The sequence below is a fragment of the Phragmites australis genome, chromosome 6 (assembly GCF_958298935.1).
Source record: "Phragmites australis chromosome 6, lpPhrAust1.1, whole genome shotgun sequence".
Classification (NCBI taxonomy): domain Eukaryota; kingdom Viridiplantae; phylum Streptophyta; class Magnoliopsida; order Poales; family Poaceae; genus Phragmites; species Phragmites australis.
This window is the reverse complement of record NC_084926.1, coordinates 10320668-10344261: the sequence shown is the minus strand read 5'-3', so window position 1 is coordinate 10344261 and position 23594 is coordinate 10320668. Positions and strand designations below refer to the sequence as shown.

The 23594-nt window shown below is 43.8% G+C and overlaps 2 protein-coding genes across 2 annotated transcripts; one reads left to right on the top strand and one right to left on the bottom strand.

Annotated features, from left to right (window-relative positions):
- Nucleotides 1–2160: 2160 nt before the first annotated feature.
- LOC133921614 (F-box protein At5g51370-like) lies at nt 2161–6900 on the bottom strand. Its single transcript, XM_062366558.1, has 3 exons — nt 5370–6900; nt 2651–2912; nt 2161–2562 (listed from the first exon to the last, which is right to left on the bottom strand). Exons 1-3 carry the CDS (start codon nt 6542–6544, stop codon nt 2497–2499), a joined length of 1503 nt encoding a protein of 500 aa, XP_062222542.1. The 5' UTR covers nt 6545–6900; the 3' UTR covers nt 2161–2496.
- A 6921-nt stretch (nt 6901–13821) lies between these two features.
- LOC133920440 (putative expansin-B14) lies at nt 13822–15385 on the top strand. Its single transcript, XM_062365059.1, has 4 exons — nt 13822–14059; nt 14142–14254; nt 14375–14568; nt 14818–15385. Exons 1-4 carry the CDS (start codon nt 13897–13899, stop codon nt 15140–15142), a joined length of 795 nt encoding a protein of 264 aa, XP_062221043.1. The 5' UTR covers nt 13822–13896; the 3' UTR covers nt 15143–15385.
- The last annotated feature ends 8209 nt before the right edge of the window (nt 15386–23594 follow it).

The window sequence follows — 23594 nt, the reverse complement described above, 5'->3', positions numbered from 1 at the left end:
TGCGCAACGACGACAAACCTCATGTCCCATGTAATGTTTATCAGCATATGTAACATTCGTGCTAGGTTATATGATAATTGTACTCACAACTACTATTGTTCCATAAATTAGATTTTGTATCCTCATAATTTTACTTCACTAAAAACTTAATCACACACTTTTACATCACTAAAAAAGAAATGTTGACAAAATGACATCGAACCAAAATTAATGATAGATTTGGACCACTCTGTGATGCTGTTTGAACAACTATTTGCACAACTAGCATTTTTCACCGAATGAATCTGCAATATTTTTCAAATTATCGTATACAAAAGTTATATTAGAAAAAAAATTATACATATGTCTATTCTGCTAATAAAGATGTCGTCCATTCACCGGGTGAGACGAAGGTCATACCCGTTCAGCGGGCAAGATGTTCCTCTCTTTGGTTATTTAATGCATTGAGCGCATGGGCCCATTAGTCCTCGCTGGTTCAACAAGCGAGATCTTGTTCTCGCTTGTTGAACGAGCGGCGGTAGCCTACACATGCAATTTTTTCAAATGGGCACGTGTGTGTATATTCTTGGAGGGTGTTTGTGTGCGGCCTTTACATGGTAGGCCTTCCTTGGGCTGTGTCGTACGGCTGTTGGGCCTGGGTATGTGACGCTCTTCGCTGGCATGTAGGCCCAACTTTGTAGCAGCTATCACATCACTCATGAGGTTCTCCAGATGTGGTTTCCTAGCGCCCCATTGTGGTTAATCCCTGATAATATATCCGGTGTATGCCGAACGATGGGTGCGTGATCAATATTTCCGATGGTTGTTAGTGAGTATGTCGAAGGGACCCAAGAACACCGAGGTTTATCCAAGTTCAGACCTCCCTTAGGATTGTTAATCCCTACATCCTATGTATTTTCTTATGAGTTGGATAAACTTATCTAAAGTCTCATTTTTACAAGCCCGATCCTCCCCCCTTTATATAGCAGAAGGCGAGGTATACCATATACATACAAGTAAACTGTGCCACCTAAGGTGGTTGCACTATACCTAACAAAACAGCTACTCATAGACCATCATTGCATAGGGTGGGCACGCTCGGCCCATCCTGGTCAACCTACATACCCTGTCCCGTCCGCCAAACGTCGTCACGCCCGCTACACGCTCGTCACGCTTGCCTGCAAGGTCATCTCGTAGCATTAAATGCTACGAGACGAGTCACACAGTCTCCACGCCAGCCCATGACTTCTCCCGTCGAAAGGGTGCCTGAGGAAGAAAAATGCATGAGTAGATGACATTAAATGTGATTAGACTTGTTAGATAAGTACCTGCCCTGCGATCAACAAGGACTGATCGTAGGGTTTCCATCTGCGATCAGGAGACTGGTCGCGTGAGCCCTGCCTGGTCGCACAAGGAGGCCATGGTTTTGAAAATATCTATTATCAGCTGGCGTCTAGCAGTCTAGGTCCTTCTAGTAGTGGACCCTCTTATTCTTTACATCGATATCCATCGTATGGTCTACTTGTGCGGAAGCAAGTTAAGCGGAAGTAAGTTAAACAGAATCATATTCATTTAAAAAATAGTGTTAGATTGATAGTATATGTTTGTACAAGTTGAGCTAAGTTTCTATTTAGATGATCGAATTTGAGATCGTATGAGCGGATATAAAAATTAAAATTATGATTAGTTCCTCATATGAAAATAATTTTGTGAGGCTAATATATCAGCTTATATGCATAAGCAAATACAAGAGCTTACATCCATCAAGTCAGTCTAAAAGGATATATTTGCATCCGTCGGACAGCTAGAACAATATGTATGGACAATCAAACATATTTTTTCTTGATATTATACGCATCCATCTGCCCAGATTAGGACAAATTCCAGCAACCAAACACATATTTTTTCTTAATATTATACGCATCCATCTGCCCAGATTAGGACAAATTCCAGCAACCAAACACATATTTTTTCTTAATATTATACGCATCCATCTGCCCAGATTAGGACAAATTCCAGCAACCAAACACACCCGTAGCAACAGAAGCAGCCCGCTCATTTCTACTGCCGCCTAGCATTTAACAGCGGTTCAGGCCAGCAAATAACAGAAATCAGCAGCCTCCTCATTTCTACTGTTCTACACGGCAGAGTGCCGGAAAATTTCACTCAACAGTGAAGTCATGAGATGCAAACATGGATACTACTGATGCCTCAACAAGGTCTGCCATAATTTATGAAAGAATACTTCTCGTCATACATAAATACTCTGGTCAGGCTCCTCACTTACTCTGCGGGAATATCAGCTTGTTACAACTCAGGCACAAACACAAAATCGGACGGCTAGGACCTCACCTATGTTTCAAAGAATCGTAGTCTTTAGTCTAAAGTTGAAAAACTTGCACCAGCTTTTGTGTAGCAAGAATTTGAGTCTGTTTAGCCTGAAGTTGAAGAACTGCACAAGCCTGTGAGTACAAACAACTTTGCAGGAGCGTGTAAAATTCCGGACTGATAATCCAACTAAGCAGCAGCATTTGTTGAATAGTTGAGCACCTTCCCTTTGATCTGCTGGTGTGACGGTAAAATCTGCTGCAAGAAAACTTCAATCCTTACGAGGCAGATAACAGGTGAAGCGCATGAAGGGAATGGAGCACCAGATGATCAGACTTCATACCCTTTTGAAAAATACCCTGCCCTTCTTCCCCATTCCAGTCCCTACAAGGCTCGAAGCAAGGAATGACTTGTTGTCGGGCCTCCACTTCAGCTCTTTGAGATTGGAGAAAAGTTCTGAAAGGGTAGGGCTGATTTCCTCATCCTTGATTTTATTGCAGGAGACAACTTCTAGGCTCTGAAGGTCGCTCCATGAGGTGATCACTGATTCTAGACCTCGCGTTGTTAATAGCGAGCACCCTTCTAATGTCAGGAATTTTACTCTCCTGAAAAGATGAGAACAGGATAGCATTAGGCATGATCCTGTACCAGATACAGTAAATAATGAGTTCCACAAATGTAAACCACCCTCTCCCAAAGAATGAGAATTTGGCACACACCATATAGCTCAAATGAGCAAAGCATTACTCATTGCTACCATATTTAGGCAGGACATATTTGCTAAAGTGTTTTTAGAAGAGGAAAAGATTGAAATATCCAGATGAAAAACCAAGAATGTTTTGTACTTTGCCCTACTACTTCCAGTAAATGTACATATTTGCTAAAGCATTTCTAGAAGAGGGATATCCAGCTAAAAAAACTAATTGATGGATTTGTGACAACTTCTAGTAAAGGTACAACATAGTTTTTGCCCGTAGAAAGTTTAAAGCAGACGGTTTGTACTCTAGGAATTACAGCTACACGCACAAATTTGGTTACTAGCCATTTATTTCACTCTACTAATTGACTAAGTTGGCACTGGGCTAATTAAAAAGGGTATATCTATAATTACTGAAGCAAAAAAAAATGTCACAAAATAGGGAGACACAAAGAAGTACAAGTTTTCTTCTGATGCAAGTTGTGTGTGCACGGGCGCACAAGAGAGAACCCTAAATGCAGCTCCATGTACTACTTTCTATACAAATCTGGGAATTTGTTCTTCACAATTGTAAGGCTCTAAAATGTAATTGGGAAAACGATAAAGAAAAAATATGTTAGTTTTGATGCATCGGAGGCTATATTATGTAAAACATGTAAATTCATCTGAGATAGTACACAATCTTGAGATGGGACATTCCTTTTAGTAAATCAACCACTAAACTAAGAACAAGAAGCAAGTGCTGCTTCTATAAATGATTTACAGACATTACAAACAAGCAGAGTAAGAGTATTGCTTAAATTAAGATGTTTATGGGAGCAATCTCAGAAAAATGTACTCAATAAGTTGCGGCACAGCAATACATAAAAGGCAATTATTCAAATATCTTACGTGGATTGATGAAATTCATACAAGACAAAGAGCTCATATAACGGAAGAAATGTTCAGATTTAAGGCATGAAGAGAGTATACATGAAAACATGGGTTCCTGATCACACCTGTGAGACCTGAGCTTTTAAAATTTTCTTCATGTTTGCTACCACCAAAAACCAGGAAGGAACAGCAGAGATCATGAACCATCTGTACAGAGCTCGCTTTTATGCACATATAACATTATAACCTAGGACACTAGCCACTAGGTGCTAGGCGAGCGGCTGGGTGGTGCCTAGCATCTAATGAACGCTAGGGGAGGGGGGGCTCCTAGGCGCCTGGCGCCTAATCAACGCCAGGCATGAGGGTAGCACCTAGGCCACCTATGTGGCCATCTTTCAGAAGAGTGACAAGAAAAGCTATCAACACTTAGTAGCCAGCAAAACTACATTAATAGATGAGATACTGGAATGTGAATATGTGACCAATTCTCGGCCCTTTCAAACAATATGAATTAGGCCATTTGTATGTAAGTCCTTCATAACATTGTTTAGCAGTACATCAAAAAAGCAAAACACATATTTATTCCGTATTGAAAATTTGCAGACAATCATATATGATATATTTCTTCCTTGCTCCCAAAAGCAGCCATAACATTCGGTTTACAATTTTTGGCAGAAAACTAGAAGTATTTTATGTCTTCGTTGAATACACAGATAATACACAGGCTGTTATATTTGGTCTCATTGTCGGGACTGATAATACACAGGGTGTAAACTAGAAGTCATGTTTTCCATTTTAACCATTATTATTTGGTCTCATTGTCGGGACTGATAATACACAGGCTGTTATATTTAAAGCCACATGATATGACACATGATGCTATGTATATCTTTGCTCTAAATAAACTGTAAAGTTCTTGGACAGTAATAAGAAACATATCATTTCAAAAAAAAAAACACTTGGATAATTTTTCAAAAATGCAGGTATATGTCTACACTATCAAAATGCACATTTTTCCTGGCTGACAGCCTCACAGTCTCACACTCACTGTATACTGAACATCGGATGCCTAGCTACAGCTACAGTGCTTGTACCAAGAGAAAACACAAAGGTGCATCAACATTAGTAAACGTATAGAAATTTGCCAGTGAAGGTTATGTTAGTGAGGTTGTTAGGACTCTTTCAATTAGTCAGATTTGCACCCCCCAAGTCACAAGGCAGTTCTTTATTATTCAATCACCACAGAACCAATGGTGCCTACAACCATGGAGGGGTCCATGCATTGCTAGCAACCAAGCATACATCGCCTGTCACCTGACACTTTACCAATGTCGGACCATCCAAATGTCAGCATGTCATAATCACAAAACGACCATAAATCAGGAACAATGAAACAGTCAAAGGGAAAAAAACTATCCCCATTATGCAAGCATTATAACTATATCAAGAAACTAGTAATACACTTATGTAATGAGATTGGTGGTTCTGGTACCTGCATAGGCCAGCCAAGGCAAACATGTCGTCTTCTAGGCCCCAGCAATTCTTGATCTGTAGCTCACGGGCACCCTCACACACCAAAAAGAGGGCCTGGAGGGCGCATCGGTCACGCAGCTGGCACTGCTGCAGCTGAAGGCTCTCGAGCGTAAGGCAAGCGCCAAGATGTTCTGCCGGACCGGGATCATCGTCGATCCTGCTGCATCCATGCAGCCGTAGGGTCTTGAGGTTCCCACAGAAAGCGAGCGCGGCAAGCCACCCGCCATCCATCCTGTGGTCGGCGATGGTGAGCTCCTCAAGCATCGCACAGCACCGGCCCACAGCAGCAACCCCGTCATAGCTCCCCTCGCAACCCATAAGCTCAAGCTTCACCAACCGCTTGCAGCCATGGGCAAGGATGGTGAGGCCGATGTCGGTGACACCGCCATCCTGGCCGGTCCCGTAGAGCGCGGGGGACGCGGCGGCAACAATGCAGAGGATCTGGAGGTGCGCGAAGGCGGAGACCGGGCGGAGGGCAAGGTCGGTGCATCGGTGGAGCTCGAGCTCTTGCAACGTCGGGCAGCCGCCGGCGATAGCCATGAGCCCGCCGGATTCGGCGGCGGCGGTGGCCGAGAGGCGGCGGAGGTTGGGGAAGCTGGTGGCGACGGCCCTGAGTCCCCGGTCGAGCAGCTCGTCGTCGAGGAACCGGCAGGCGCCGAGCGGCGGGTCCGCGCCGGGGTCTAGGGTTAGCGACACCTCGCCGCAGGTGAGGAGCGGGGAGGAGGCGTGGGGCGGCGCGGTCGGGGCGGCGATCGAGGCCGGGAACAGGTCGAGGTCCGCGAGGTCGGGGAAGCGGTACGGGAGGCGGTGCGTGACGAAGGCCCAGTCCCGCACGGCGAGGCGGCGGCGCAGGCGCCCCGCGAGGCGCATCCACCGCCTGCAGACCAGCGACGCGGCGCCCGTGAGGTGGGACTCCGGGAGGCAGGCGAGGATGCGGAGGAGGAGGGCGTCCGAGAGCGCTAGGGTTTGGTCGGGGGCCACCGGCGGCGGCGGCGGCGACGCGGGCGCCATCGCCGCCGTGCGCGCGCGGTGTCTAGGCTTGTCGGCCGCGAGCCACAGGTCGGGCCAGCCCTTGAGCCGCTGGCGCTGGCCGAGGCCGAGGTCGCCGAGGCAGTGGCGGTCGGCCTCAGGCATCTAGCCCGCGCCCGGCTCCAGTGAAGAACGCAGTGTCGCGCGGCCGCATAGGCCCGGCCCGGGGCGTGCGGCGCGGGGCGGTGCCCTGATTCCAGGTGGTGCGGCGTGTGGGGGATCTGTGTTCTGAGGTTTCGAATGCTGGGGCTTGGGGGTTTGGGGATTTGGAAATTGGCGTTGCCTTGCCGCTTGACGACGTGAGGCGCGGGGTGCGGAGCGGGATAAGAGAAGACTGTGCTGTGGTGACTCTCCGAGCGTGGCGTCGGGGCCGAGTTCGGCGAGCAAGGAGCGTGTGGTGGTGGTGGCCTGGTGGGGTGGGGAAAACACACGTTTTGAATCCTTTCCTTGTCCCGGTGTGCAAGGCGGCCTCAAGTGAGAGGCGAACAGTATTATTTGAGACGCGATATACAGTATTTTGATGTTAGATACAATTTATAGTGTTGGATTTCACTGTTCACATAGGTACCGTAGCATTAATCTTATCTGTCTATCAAGATCGAACGGCTCACAACCTTTTGGAGTCCCAGCAACCTCATTTCCCTCTGACATCAGAGGATCCCGATTCGTCTCTTGTTCGTTTGTTTCTCCACTGTCTCGAGAAGTGCTTCGTCTTTGGCTGGAAGAATGGATTGCATCTTTGTTTCTTCCGTTCACGAGCTGTTCGAGATAATCTGGTCTTCCTTTGTTAATAAAAGAGAAAGATAGAGATTTAATTATTTGATTAGTTGCGTTTATCGGAAGTAGTTAGTACCAAGAAGTCTACCAGTACCTGTTACGGATTTACGTTACAATCAGGCATGGGCGCATGGCCTCTTGGGTGAACGACAGCATTGCTGCATTAGGTTGTGCACTCCTTAAATACAGAGGGGAATCAGTTACTTCACCTTTTGTTGAACTACAACGCGTTTCTGTACTTTGTTAAAGGCTGATTTAACTGGCCTTTTTTTTTGGCGAATCAATTAACTGCTCATCTGGAACCCGTGCAGTCTGTACAGGTTCGGACTTTCCCTTAAGCCATTTTCGATAGTCAGAGCTAGTGTTAGCTATAAGATGAGAAAATATATTTTTAAGTATATTTTTTAAAAAATGTATTTAGGTTTTAAAATTTTATTTTTTATTTATAATTTCTCATACCTCACATGCTAAAGTGATGAAGAGCTAGTACTTTCTTCTCTGATATACTATATGATGTATGAGAAATTGTGAATGATAATATCTATATAAATTTTAATGAATGTGTTTTCTTATGTGACAGCTAGTATTAGCTCTAACTATTAGAGATGACCTTATATCTATAGTACTGTTTTTTCAATTAGGCAAGCAAAATCGAATGAACAGAAACTCACAAGCCAGATGAACCGAGGAGAAGAACTTATAGTTCGGTGGTTGGGAATAATGGTGCTAGCATGGTAATAGGTCTGGAGCCCTCGAGTAGTATCACTCCATACCTTTATCCGTGTCAAAAAAAAATATCCATTACCATATCTATACCTATATGTAAGTATAATATTTTTTCACACCCGTATCTATACAAGTAATGGATATTCGACGGATACCCACATCCGTACTGCCGAGCTTACGACCCTCTCGTCACTCATCACTAGGTAGCGTTTTGACCGCATCTCTCTCACTGCCCCTCACCTCGGTACGGGTGAACCAATTAATGCAGCGCTCGGGTGCAGATTTTTTTGATTTACCAGCGGTAAAAAAGTCATTAACAATAATTACCAATGGGCTTTCCGGCTTAATCTGATTTGATTGTTGGGAAAGCCCACCATCCTCTGTTGCATTGCTGCGTGGGCTAGTTGGGCCGCTTATTACTTAGGCTAGTTGGGCCACCACATATAAGTTGAATCTACAGGGAGGTTGGGAACTTATGGGTAAACGGTTATAGGTGCCATGATAATGTACCGAATGCGTTCTACTCGATGGAGGATGGTTTTACCCGCTAACAGAGCTAACAGATCTATAGGGAAAAAAATACTCCATATTCAACTCTAAATAGAATAATTATTCATCAAGTAGCGGGTAACGGGGCCATTGCTATCTCTACACCCCACTCACTCGGTTGATCTCGGATCAAACTCGAGTGTCTCATCGAGAATTTATTCTCTAAAAATAAATCACTAATCTTATATGTGTGGAGTTACAATGGGTCGCACGCCGCCTGCGAAATTTGTGTGACTTCGACGACCTTTTCAGGGATGCATGGTGAATGTATACGTTATAGGTATAGCATACATCTTAAAGTGTGTTGATGTATATGTGTAAGATATGATATGTATTTGGACGTGTGTTCTGATACTCAAGACAAGATAAATCAAAGATGGGCCAACCAACTTTTCGACGTCTCTAACCCAGTGCACTAGCATACATAAAAGTAGACCAAGCCTTTCTTTATCTTTTCTCAAGAGGAGGCCCAGCTAATACTATCGCGTTAGTTCAGCACTGAAATAGAGGCCCACTTTGTGTCGTATTACTATGACTCTTTTTTATTTTTTATTTTTATTTTTAATATTTGTAAAAATACATGCCTATTTTAAAATATTGCACATCTAGTGTAACATCTTGCGTTTTAGCATTTAGAAAATAGTCAAAATTCACTCCTATTTAAATATTCTCTAATTACTTAAACTAATATAAAACCAAGGAAATATGTATTTGATGTATATGTACTCGTGTGTGTGTGTGTATATTCAAATATATTATTTTGGCTAAGTATTGCACAAGCATCAAATTAATTTATAAATTAATTGTTGCAATAAATTGATCATACGTATTTTGGTTTAATTGCTTTTATGGCTCTTTGAGTGAAGATTTGAATTTAAACCTCTCTCAAATCCCGAGGCTTTGCCTTCAAATCTTTTTCCGAATTCAAATACCATTATCTGAATTAATGCCAAACTCAATTTCAAACCCAACTTCAAATATTCTTTTTGAATCAATCTCATATTCAAATTCAAATATTCCTATTTGAATTTAATCCCAAATATCTCAAATCTGGATTCATTCAAATCTTCATCGAATTTGCATTCAAATACAATTTGAATCGCTTGAGATATATTCAATTCATTCCATTTGATCTTTTTGCAAATTCATTCAATTCGATTCAAATCCTGATTCAAGTTTGAATCTCATAATTTGAATCCTCTTTCCAAAGTCATTCAATCTCTAATTAAAATTCAAATTGAATCATCCCAATCCAATTTATTCAAATTGAATCTTTAGAAATGTATTTACAAATCTAATTCAAATTCATTTCATTTATTTGAATTGTCATTCATACCCCCTCTCAGATTTTTTCTCAAGATCTCCCTCTTTTTCCCTCTTCTCACATATCTCTCACTCCTTCCTCACTGTTCTCCCTCTCCAATCTTTCTGCTCTTAGAGAGCTCACTGCCACCAGTTCCTCTCCTGTTCACATCATGCCTCTCTCCCTCCACCTGCAGTGCACCTACCAACATGCTCGTCCCTCCCCTGATCTTTCTCACCGAGCACACAGGAGCATTCAACTCCTCTGCTTGCTCCCTCTCACCGCTTCTCACAACCCACAACATCCCCTGCCATGCCATCAAGGCCCTACGCTGACCACCTCTCTGCCTCTGATCTTTTCACCAAGGAACCCAAATCTAATTTCCTCTCCTCCTCTCTCTTCCTTCACCTGCAAGACATCCCCACCATAGCATACAATACAGGCACACACCCATCGCACAAGCACAGTAGCAGCACCGTAAGCCATCCCAACCCTTCCCTGTGTCATCGCCATACGCGTCGTCACCCCAGTTAGCAGCCAGAAGCCGCACACAACCGTGAACTCACACAGGCTTGCGTGTGCTCCCGCCATTCTGCACCGCCGGGCCACGCTGTCCAGGCCACCATCGCCGCGCAACACCCTTCGTCGTCCCACGCTGCCATCATGTGCATCACTTTGTTGGCTCGTGCATCATGCCGTCCTGCAGCTCCTTCGTGTCGATGTTCCTCTGAGCTGCTCAGCCACGTGTGTCGCGCTCGTGCGTCCTCCGCACTGTCGGACTCTAAGCCACCCCGCCAAAGCTCCTCAACCCGTCAGCCACACAACTATTTTAATGTGTGGCTGACGTGTTGAAACCAAGCCAAAAAGTTGTAGGTTCGTGTTATCAATGGTACAAATAGTTGTAGTTTTGTGAAATAGATATTAGAAGTTCAAAATATGTGGGTGACGGGTGGAACAAGACTAAAAAGTTGTAGGTTTGTGTTATCAACAGTATAAATAGTTGTAGTTTTGTGAAATAGTATCAGAAGTTATAGTTATCTATTATTAATGTATAAATAGTTGTAGATTTGTGAAATTTACTTATAAAAAATATGATGTGTACAATGAAAAAAAACAAATTTCATTATACACAAACTGTGTACAATGAAATTTATCTTTTTATTTTTATTATAAAAATATTGGTTTAAGCTGATTTTTTTTATAGATCATAACATTCTCTATAACATTTTTTTTCAGAATTTTTCATAACTATTTCAACAGTATTTTGAATTTTAAGAGCAATGAAACACAATATTTTTTTTTAAGTTATCACCCGTTAGAAAGACGAATAGGTATATACTTAAAATAGGTATATATTTTTGTAAATATTGAAAAATAAAAATAAAAAAATCTATTAGTACTGCACGGCAGGCCCAAGTTTCTGTGACAGGGGGGCGTTGGAAGGCCCATGTGTCACCGCCACTCATTTTGTTGAGCGAGTCACGCTTCTGTATGATGCGCTGCCACGACTGCTTCCGCGGCTAACCGAGCAAATACAGGAGCCATGAGAACGACGGTGAGCTACCTAACCGTCGTAGTTGACCTCGCCACCACTTGCCCCTCCGCTTGGCTCCCGTACTCGTGCGACGGTGCAAGTCGCGGCGCCCCAGCAGCGAACGACGACGCAAAACCACTGTGCGGCATGTCATCTGAAAAGCCCAGCGCACGTTGCGCGGCCGCTTAATCCGCCCGCGGGCGGGGCGGCTGACCGGGCCAGAATGACGCGGATCGAGGGGAGGAACCGGCAACGCGGCCCAAAATCACGGCTAGTGTGTGCTGCTTGCAGCGGTGCTGATGGAGTGATGGGAGGAGTGCACCGCCGCGCCCCGTGTGATGCGAGGGATTCACGGTGCTGGGAGAGTTGAAAATCTTCATCGGGCCGGTGATGCTGATGGCATTTTACTCGGCTGATCGGGATTTGGGGAGGTTGAGATGGATTGAACGTGGAGCCGTCTCGGGATGGGCAACGACTGGCCTCGTAGGGTCGTCTCTCTCTAACCGAAATAACGGAAACTGTCGTCCCCTTGACGGAGTAGTACTACTGGCTGGCTACCTGGGTTGCTTTGCTTGCCCGTCGCCAGCTCATCAGCTCCGAGGCACGCCGGCTGGTCGCCCCAACGCTTTCATCGCTTAATTCTTCAAGCCAGCATCGTTTCGTGGAAATAATTAGCAGATCCGAAGTTCAAATCCGTACAGTTATTGGCTGCTCAGATATATGCGACCTGCACGTCCATCTGTGTCTCTTGCGATCGCACATATGGGGATCGCTCCAAAACCTGAACTGTAGACTGTAGCTCGCAGTGCAGAAAAGTGTCAAAGAAGCAAGTCAACACATGGAAGCGAGCAGCACGAACAGCCGTACGTGCATCACAAACAGTCCTCTGCAGTGGGAGCTTAAACAGGCGGAAATGGCATTCAACAACGACCGAGTTCAATCGCCACAATTGATTCATCGCCCAACGGTGGATTGATCCTAATATGGCGACCGCATCAAACTCGTACGAGCGGAAGCGGATGCGTTCGGGACTACGGGAGACGGAGACAGCGTCCAGATCACAGTCGATTCGGGTGAATCGAAGAAAGATATCGCCATGGAAGGCACAGTATCCAGATTAAATTATTTACGGCGCAAACAACTGATCTTATATAGCACACAATTAACGGACCGGCCTAGTGCTGCTACTGGTAACTACGTTAATATCATGGCCTACTGCGTATTGCGCCTTGGTTTCGTTGCCATGTGGCGTGCGTGGCACACTCCAATGGCCAACAGGCAGACGTAAATCACCGCGAGATTTCTGCGGTAGAACATAACTACTCACGAGTATGTGTAGGTAGGAAGACATATATATCTTATGTACTTAGATTCATTTTTAATTTCTGTTGCATCAAGTTTAGTTACGGTTACAAAAGTAGAGTTACACTTTGCAAGTCAGTGAGTTACAATCAAATATAAATAAAAAAAATTAAGTTGTAATTACATTATGGATAAACATAACTCATAACGAATTACTTGTCTAATGATGCACAATCTAAGAAACATGATTGTAATTGTAATATAATCTAAAACATAACTCGTTAGCTTGTCATGTTACATTATGTATTTTTGAACACACGATTGTAACTGATATAACTAGCGGATTGTAATTGATAGTTATTTGAGTTGTAACTAGAGGATGACGCAATAGTAAACTACAAGATGTGTGTATGTGTATATATATAGGTGATGGTGGGAGAAGGGCGAGGGGTAGAGAGCGGCTAGGTGGCGTGTGAATAATCAAACAACGGGTGAAGGTATTACCCTAGTAGTAATGGTGGTAATTTTCGTCGACTCCACATATCAGATTTTTGTGGAGCAATATTTTACTTGCTCCATAAATTTATATTGTGAGGAGACTAACTCCACAAATTAGGGCCTGTTCGGTTCGACTTTTTTGAACTTCTTTTTTTAAAGAAGCTAGAAGCCAAACCAAACAGCTCACATGTGAGTTAACTTTTGGAAAGCTGAAAAGCTAGTTTCTAAGTAAATAAATTAAAAAATAAGAAGTTGATTGAAAGTATCTTTTCTGATTTTTAATATACCAAGAAGTTAAAAATTTAGTAAAAAAACAATAGCAAAATATCAAAAACCAGAAGTTAAAGAAGTTAAAAGCTAAAAGCCTAACCAAACAGCCCTTAGACTACACGAAGAAAATATGGAGCAACCTATTTAACAGGAGTTCATCCAAATTCAACGTGGATTCTAGATTAAAGCTATACCAAACACCCCATAATAATATATGGGGATTTTATTTTCTTGGAGGGCTTCAAATGAATTTAATCCCTGAAAATCTGCGGGCAGGACACTGCAACACGAGAATTAGCGAATAATTTAATCACTGGGCGAGCTCTCTGCGCCGTGCCGTGCGTGCACCTGCAATCTGCGGATCTGCAGGCTATAAATAGACGGCACGAGCACACTTGGAAGCACACCGCCACACACCACTGCTCTGCTCTTCTCTGCTCTGCACCACTCCGCTACCTTCTCCTTCTGATACCCGCCGGGCTCTCGTCAATCGAGGGAATGGCTTCCAAGATTCGGCTCTTGTCTTGCTTCATTGCCTTCGCGGCTCTCGCCTGCCGCCTCCGTTCCTGCGCATCCGTCGAGCTCCACCGGAAGCTCTCCGGCTGGTCCGACGGCGGCGGCGCGACGTGGTATGGGCCCCCGAACGGCGCAGGAAGCGACGGTATGTTACATGGACGCGCATGAACAGTCGTGTGCTCCAAAGTGAGACTAATTCCTGCATGGATGCATGTCAATTTGTACAGGTGGTGCGTGCGGGTACCAGGGCGCCGTCGACCAGCCACCGTTCTCGTCCATGATCGCCGCGGGCAGCCCGTCCATCTTCATGGACGGCAAGGGCTGTGGCTCTTGCTATCAGGTTCGTGGATGCACCTGGATATAGCTGATACCGTGACGCAATCATATTTGTAAGATCACTTGTTTTGTTGCACTAACTTACACCGCGTCACCGTGGCCGCTGGGGTAATAAATTCTCTAGGTGAAATGCACCGGCCACGCGTCGTGCTCCGGCAGCCCGGTGACCGTGGTCCTCACCGACGAGTGCCCCGGCGGGGTGTGCTTGGAGGAACCCGTGCACTTCGACCTCAGCGGGACGGCGTTCAGGGCCATGGCGAAGACCGGCCAGGCCGACCAGCTCCGCGCCGCCGGCCGCCTCAAAATCCAGTACACGCGGTAAGCTAGCGCAGTAGCGCTTGCATGCATCATGCCACATTGTCACATCTCACATGCATGTAAACTCATTCGGTGTGCATTCCGTTGGTTTAGCTTGTCTCCACTCTCCACGCACGTTACACGTTGTCGCCTCGCGATGCATGCATGCTCTCGTCTAGCTTCCGTGCTAGCTACACTGCCAATGTCTTTATTCGCCTTGCCTTTATTTTGCCTTGCCTTTTGCGCCGTCCGTGACCACGCTGCATGCAGGGTGCCGTGCAACTGGCAGGGGATGGACATTGCCCTCAAGGTGGACAGCGGCTCGAATGCGTACTACCTCGCGTTGCTGATCGAGTACGAGTCCGGGGACGGCGACCTGCGGGCCGTGGAGCTCATGCAGAGCGGCGCCGGCGCGGGGTGGGCGCCGATGCAGCAGTCTTGGGGCGCGGTGTGGAGGTACAACTCCGGCCCCGCGCTGCAGGCGCCCTTCTCGATCCGCCTCACCTCCGGCTCCGGCAAGACGCTCGTCGCCAGCAACGTCATCCCCGCCGGATGGACGCCCGGCGGCACGTACCGCTCGGTCGTGAACTACTGATGTTTACTCTAAAATGAATATGCGTAGATGCGCGCGCGCGCCTGCCAGTATGAAGGCGCGGCTATAGCTCTGTTTAAGTTTCAAGCTATGCGTGCCGTGATGTGCATGCGTGTGAATCCGCGCAGTCGTAGAGCCGCCGGAATGATGTGCTTGTGTCAGTTTGGGTATGAATAAATGTTTCGAAGGCAGAAGATAGAGGAGTCGCATGCATCGATTACTCCTCACCGTGCGCCTTCTTATTGCAGTTGCTTGTTCAAAATTACGACTCCATTTCCTGTCCATGCATCATGTGACATTTCCACCCGACCATACTCGATAAGTACTACGAGCTCCGTTCGAAACGATCCGAGTTTGCTTGGTATAGGTGCTCTCGCTTTCAGGCGTGCGCAAGAAGTGCGGCAAGAACGTGGAGTTGTCAACACGCCCTACACTACATGCATCTTTCGAGGAAGAGTCCACATGATTCAGAGATCATCCCATTGTCCGAGCCCGTTTCAATGCCAACCGACCGCCCACCACCCTTAGCAGAAGCGGCGGAGAGTAGTACAGTTCGCGTCACTCGTGTATGCGGCGGATCGCGACGACCCTTCCCAGCAAGGCAGCGGCAGTACGTGGCGCGGTGGCAACAGAAGTTCCCCATGCCGAGCACCACGTGCACACCCAAAGGCCGCCGCTTGCGCGCCTCGCCCGCGAGCACCAGCCGTGGCGCGTCGCCGAGGCCATCCTTGCGCTGGGCCGTCACGACAAAACGGCTTACCGCGGTAGGCTCAATTTGCTCATGATCAGTCGATCAGACTGCTTATTTATCCGTCATTGGCTTCTGGGACGTCTTACGAAGTTTGGTGCGCCTTGGCAGGTTGCGCTACGTGCGCCATGATCGAAGATGGGTAACTTCACACAACAGAGCCAGCGCCCAACGATCACCCGGTTCCTGACCTCTGCGTTGGAGATGGGCCTGGATGGCGCGCGCCGATTATTCTAGGCCCATATATTTGTTGTTGAAAACGACCACGAGTGAAAGCATCCACACGACTTAGACTTGGAACCGAACACGTCACGGCATCGCACGAACATACGCGGGGACGGTTGGCCCTTGACAGGTCTCACATCCGATAGCCAAGTAACACACATGATTTATGCTGGTTGAGAGCCATGAGGCAACTTATGTCCGGTTGGTAAGCCTCTCGAGCCTCTAAAGTCGAAATACTCCCTAGAAGTTGTCTTTGTGAATGTGTAATATATTATGGCCATACATTGAGTATTTATAGGCCAGGAGTGTGGCCATTTATAGATGACGGTCATGCCTCTCAAATCAACGAGCACTATTAAAAAAACAGTCATATATATCGATCCATCACTATCGGTATTTAATAGACCGACAGTGATAAGACATCACTACCGTTTCAAAAGCCACGCGAGAAGAATCAACCAATATAGCTTATAAACTGGTAGTGATGAAGGGTATCACTGCCGGCTGAAGGCTTAAGCCGACAGTAATATTGCACTACTGGGTGAGGACACAAACCACCAGTAATACTGAAACATTAATGTCGGTTCTAGCAATGAATTATTAGTGATAGTTCGTTAAGTATTACTACTGGTTCGTGTTATGAACCGACAGTGATAATGGGTATCACTAACAGCTTGTATGACGAGTCAACAATGATAATGGATGATAGCACACTTTAAAAAACTTATAACTTTTTTTATACGAAGTCGGATGGAGAAAACTTTATATGAAAATTATAGTCCTCGATGAAGGAAGTTTTAGAGTCGACAGTGTTAAGAGTTTCTACGGTAATAGATATAGAATGAGGGAAATATCTTCTATTGTACTATTTACGATTATCCCTAACATCTACAATCTTGGCTTCACCAGGTATTGCTAGATGTGGGCCCATGTCCTTTCAGACCCACCTTCAAGTCTTTAAAGCCCCCTCCCGTTGCACTTCACGATTTTAGACGTTAAAAATCTTGTCACGTAATTTTTCTATAAGCTAGACAAATTTTGACTTAATTTTCTAAGCAAAAACCAAACAACCCCAGGCCGTGCCTTGATTCCTCAACAAGCCCGTAGGGAGCAAGTCCTGGGACCCTCGGTTGGGGCAGGTCGCCGGGGATCCCTTCGAGTTCGGGGCAAGAGTTTCGAGTTTTTTTTTATATATTTTTTTATTAAAAAATTAAATAAATAGATTTTTGATAAAAATAATTATAAAACTAGACATCTACCGCTCTTTCAGAGGATGATAAGAACCTTACCGCCCCTAATAGGATGGTAAGCAGTACTCTTACGGTAAGCACAGTATATAAACAGTAATAGGCGATGAACAGTATTTTGAAGTTCAATTTTCATTTCTGCCTTCTCTATTCAAAACAGTAATGTTCTGTTGCTCCAAAAATTCTAAAACTTTTCGTACGTGTTCCATAATTCACGTGCAACCCATTTTAATTGAATTCACCAAAAAATCTTGTGTGGAATTTAAACTAAAATTCTCCAAAAAAAACTACTTTTATAACTTCTAGAAATTGTTAGTGCCTCAAATAAATTTCTAAAAAACTGGTAAAATTCACTAATATTCTTCTTATGTGATGAGATAATTTCTAAAATTATTTTTAGCAATAGGTTTATATATGTTTGAATTCAAATTAAGTTAAAAGAAGAATATCACATGAAATTATAAAAATACATATAAATGGTGCATTATAAAGGAATCCACTTTTTTACCATATAATATAGGGCTGAAAATAATTTTAGAAATTATCACATCATATAAGAAGGATATTAGTGAATTGTACCAGATTTTTAAAAATTTATTTGAGCCCTAACAATTGCTAGAAGTTATAAAAGTAGTTTTTTTGAGAATTTTAGTTTAAATTATATACAAGATTTTTTGGTGAATTCAATTAAAATGGGTTGCACAAGATTTTTTAGCCTATGTGACTGCTTACCGCCCTCTCAGGAAGCGGTGGCACCGCTTCCTGAGAGGGCGGTAGACGTCTAGTTTTGCAATTGTTTTCGTCAGAAATCTATTTATTTAATTTTTTAATCAAAAAAATATAAAATAAAAAAACTCGATCCTGGCTTGAATCCATGTAGGAGATACCACCAACAATATTTTTTTCCTATTTTTATTGGGTTCGACGGTTCTCGTTCTAAGCCTGCTAGCGGCGCGTTCGGCCTGGTAACAAGCCCGCTAAACTTTGTTCACCTGGCTAGGATTTGGGCCGTTGGTTTGGAGTCAGGCTTTGTTGTTCTGGGTCATTACGTGAGGGATGCTGGGCTCCACCCAATATGAATTGATCTCTCTTGAACGACACATTTGAGCCCTTCTACTACTTTGATACAAACGGTTGTTGTGGTGATGGTACTTGGTACAACCGATTGTTGTACATAGAACTTACGCATATCCAGGGGAATATAACAGAAAGTGATATTTTTTCGAAAGAACCGGTAGAGTATGGGCATGTTATATTAATTAGAAGAGATTATGGTAAGAAAAGAGGAGAAAAAAAATGTCCAACACGGCAAATGCCTGCTCTCTCTAATAAAGTGCCCTAGGTGCCACGTCCCAACTGAGCACCAGAAGTCAGCCTCTTCTTTAATACAATGTGCGATTTGGAGCGACAAGGGTTCCTCCTTTTCAAAATCAATGCATTGCGCTCATTCCAAATCTTCCAACAGGCTAATACAGTGAGGGATTTCAAACCCTTCCTTGGAACAGTTCTGCTGTTCACTCGGGCTGTCCACTCGTAAAGTAATTTTATAATAATATATTTTGCTATCTTTTATAAATATATTTTATTAAAAAATAGTAGTTAAAGATGTGTTTTGAGAGCAGTACCGATATCCTAATTATTTATTTTTGAGGGGAGAGAGTAAATTGTAGAATCAAAAGACCTATAACCTAGGGAGGAGGAAATCTGCTACTGAACCCTGATTTGCAAATGCAACACCTCTTTCGTATATGATGAACTGATCATACTATGCATCAACTGTGTGGCTACTGGGTAATGGCGGCGTAGTACTACTGTAGTATCTAGTTCCAAACAAGCACATGCTCTTTTTTCCCTAAGAAATTTAAATGCCCTGATCATTAAAATAAACTTAAATACATTGTGTCTGGAATTGATTCGTCAATGCCCCGATGCCTTTCACACTTTCTATCTCACTTCTAATCTCCATACTATCTCTGTTTCACAATATTTATTAATGTCTACCATTACGTACAAATTAAAAAATACTAAAATCGAGTGAAAAAATACAGTGAGATGACCATGCTACCTCTAATCAATGCAAAGATAAGAGCAAGTAATTCATCAGCGTTGGAGTAAATACATACATGCACTCAAAGACATAACAGGAAAATAGACTATAAAACATCATTGATTACCGTAATAGACAAATAATTTAAGACAAATACTTCTGAAGTCATGAATAAATATTACGAAATGAAGAAGGTAATTAATTAACTCTCAACAATTCAGACCACCAATTAAGAAAAGCGGTAAGTCTGCCACGAATCGGAATTCAGAAGCATATCAACTTGCACGTTGCACGTGTCGACGCTCAACAATATTTCAGGACAGAATTTCGACAAACAAAGCCATCGGCAGGGAACCATATGATGCACGTACAGCTCGCCAATCTTGCAGTTCGTTGGTTGTACTCGTTCATTATTGCGAAAAACTGCGGGGAACATGCACCCACCGGCAGGAAGTCGGACGGATGTGAGGTTTTTGTCCGCAGCGGAGAACGCTAGCTCCAGCCTCCCAGGCAAGATGACGATGCGAGAAAAACTTGAAGGACGGGTGCTGCTGGTGAGTACGGCGGCGACCGGCAAGGCGTGAAGCCACGACGGGGGGAAACTTTCGGCCCGGATTTCGGCTGCCGCGCGCGGACGAACGGGCGAGTCTGCAGTCAAAGAGCCGTCTGACGCTGTCGGTGTGGAGTTACAAGTGCTTCCTGAATCCTGTCCCGGCACCGGTGCCGAGATCGATGGGACGTGGGAGCCCTGATTCCTCGATTCACGGCTTGGACACGGCGACCACAGGACGCCGGAGGTCGGAGGATGGATGCATCGTTCGCACCGGTTTTAACTTTCAACTACTTACTACTCCACATGTGCTCCACGAAGCTATCAATCCAGGGAAACTGGATCGCTGATGGCTTCGCCTAATTTGGTCGTCTGACAAGACTTGTTAGCGCTTATATATTTGCTGCGGCGGTAATGTCTGGTCATGCTAGAATTCATGGGGGAAATAATCTATCAATGTCCAGATGATGGTGAGTTCGAGGGCAAGATATGTACCGATACATCAGAATCGCCGTTTTAGGATTTGCGAAAGGTAGCTGAAAACTGAAACGAGTCAATCAAATACGAAATGTGCTATCTTAATCCATGTTGATCAAATGCGCACTAACTGTCTGGAATGCTGCCTACAGCATTACAATCCATGTGCCACCAGTACTAGTGGAGTATACTGCTGGCCGTTGTTTCGCCCTCGCCGATTATGGCGTCGGGTCCTGTCTGCTGGCCGCCAGCGCTGCTGTCTGATATTTGCGGCCGTTGGGAGGCGCGGTACTCGGTGTTCAGTCGAGAGGATTCTGCAGAGACAATGGCTAACCAGAGTTTGAGCCAGGAGGGATCAATGCAGTCGACCTTGGCAGTTGGAAGGGTGGACGTTGTTGGTACTAATCTGTATATGCCGGTTTGTGACAAGGAAGAAAAGGCTTCAGAGTTGCTGCCGCCTATCAAGCTCTCTGAAGATGCAGTGTTGACGGCTAAGAAGCTGCTGCTTCGAGCATCTTCTTTGATGGTGACGGATGAGGCTTCTTTAGCACTGGATGTAAAGCTGCTATGCAAGGTAGGAGCTCCTGGGAACTCTCAATGTTCAGAGCCTCTCTCTTCTCAAGGCAGCAAGGACTAATTGAGGTTGATGTGATCAGTCCAACTGGGCGAATATCTCAAGTGTTTTTCATGGCCTTACCAGACATATATTACAAAACCTCTCCAAACATAATGATATATGTGCCAATATATCTAATATGACAATTTCTCAAATATTCCTCTTTTATTTATAAATATTGACCACATATAATATTAATTCTATTTTTAACGGTACACATACAATTGTATTCGAGAAAAGATGTCTTCTTTTCTGATAGTGTAATTTCAATTTTGCACATGACCCCTATATACTGCGGTACGGTCCTGTGTGTATGTGCTAGAAAAGGCAAAGATATTGGCAGCAAAGAGGAACCTAGATAATGGTATGTCTAATAACTCATTTGTTTCTATGCTTTTAGACAATATTAGATCTAATATATCAAACCTAGTTGTATCTATAGGTAGAAATAATAGTGATACCATGAATCTGTTATTTTTATTAAAAATATAGAGGTAGATCGGCTTATAGTTGCTGAAAAAAAAATCTAATTCTATAGGTAATAACCATTATGCTAAGTTTCACACTTGCTATGTTGATGTTGAGGATGACGATGAGATGGATGGTCTAGATGCGCACCTCAGTCACATGCTATGTTGGATCAAATATGCTATGATCTAAATGCAATTCTAAGGAAGGAAGAGATTAATTCTTCAAAAAATAAGGTAAGATAAACCGCAATTCCAAAAACCCAAACACCCAATCAAAATTAGTTCTTTCATGAAAAGAATCTTATGTTCCCTTATTTTTCATAAACAGCGACCCTTGTGAATCCAATCCGTTGCAATTGGTACAGTTTCTACTCTCAGGGGCTTTCAAACTATCAGTGTTCAGTGATTGTCTCCAGAAAGATTCTAGAGTCATTTGTCGTACCCTCCCAACCAACCATCACATATGTGAAAGAATAACAGAGGTCTTGGTGACTTGGCTAAACACAGCTTCCTTTCGAATACCGTTAAAGAATAACACAAAGACTTCCTTGCTATTATGGAGATAGGTAGAAGTGATTTTCATGCTTCAACCCTCAGACACCTATATGGTGGTCTTGAGTACTTGTGGCATATAATGCCCTTAAGAGGTAGATCTGGTGGTATGCTAGTTGGAGTCAGCGCAATAATATTTGACACTGGCTCCATTGTAGAAGGTGATTTTTATACTAAGTTTCTTCTAAAGAACAAAGAGGACGGTTTTACATGGGCTTTATTAGTGGTTTATGGACTGGCCCAAGATAACCTTAAGTCTGTCTTTCTAACAGAAATGGCTCATGTTTGTAGTGCTAAAACTCACCCAATATTAATTGTGTGTGTGTGGGGGGGGGGGGTTCAATATTATGTGGAAACTGGGGGATAAGAATAATGATCATTACGGTCTACGCTGGTCTGGTTTATTCAATGCTATAATTTAAACAATTGATCTAAGAGAGATTGTAATGATAAGATGACAATATACATAGACAAATGATCTTGATCCTCCAACATATGAAAAACTTGATAGGATACTAATGAGCATGGAATGGGATGGTTAATTTGTGATGGTTTCTATGAGATGGTTGCTAACATTCGGCTAAGTGAGCATCGGGGAACTAATGTCATTGAAAAATGGCAAAATAAAATCCAATCCCTTAGACAATATTTGAGGGGTTGAGCCAAGCATACCGTTGAAATTTTAAAAAAAGAAAAGAAACAGTTGACCAATAAAATAGATAAGGTCGATAAAAAAGGCGGAAATCAATCCATTAACACATAATGAGGTGGCCTTTAAACATTACCTCAATGAGAGGCTCGCACATTTACTACGAGAAGAAGAGCTTAAATGGTACCAACGTGCCAAGGTAAAAGAGCTACTAGAGGATGCTAATAATACTAAATACTTCCAACTAGTAGCCAACGGTAAGCACCGAAAGCAACGGGTATACAAACTAGAAGACGAGAATGACAACTTTATTAGGGAAGCTGATCTCAAAAAGTATATCACAAAATATTACAAGGGGTTATTTGGCAAGCTGAAGCATAATAATTTTGTGATGGACGAGTCATGCATAAATGATATACTCCAAGTAAGTGAAGAAGAAAATGACATCCTTACAACACCTTTTGATGAAGAAGAGGTGAGGTATGCGATATCTCAGATGGAGACAATAAAGCCCTAGGCCCGGATGGCTTCCCTGCTGAACTTTATTAGGTATTTTGGGAAGTAATCAAACGTGACCTTATGGCATTGTTCTCTGATTTTCACTAGGGATAACTGGCCATATATAGTCTTAATTTTAGGGTTATAACACTTGTCCCAAAAATAAATGAGACTTTGAAGATTCAAAAGTACCATCCTATATGTTGGCTAAATGTCTACTTTAATATATTCACCAAAGTGGGTACTAACAGGATTGGTGTCGTGGTGGAGAAGATAATAAAACCTACACAAACCGTCTTCATGGTAGGATGAAACATTCTGGAGGGTGTAATACTTTTACATGAAATCATCCATGAATTATATAGGAAGAAACAAA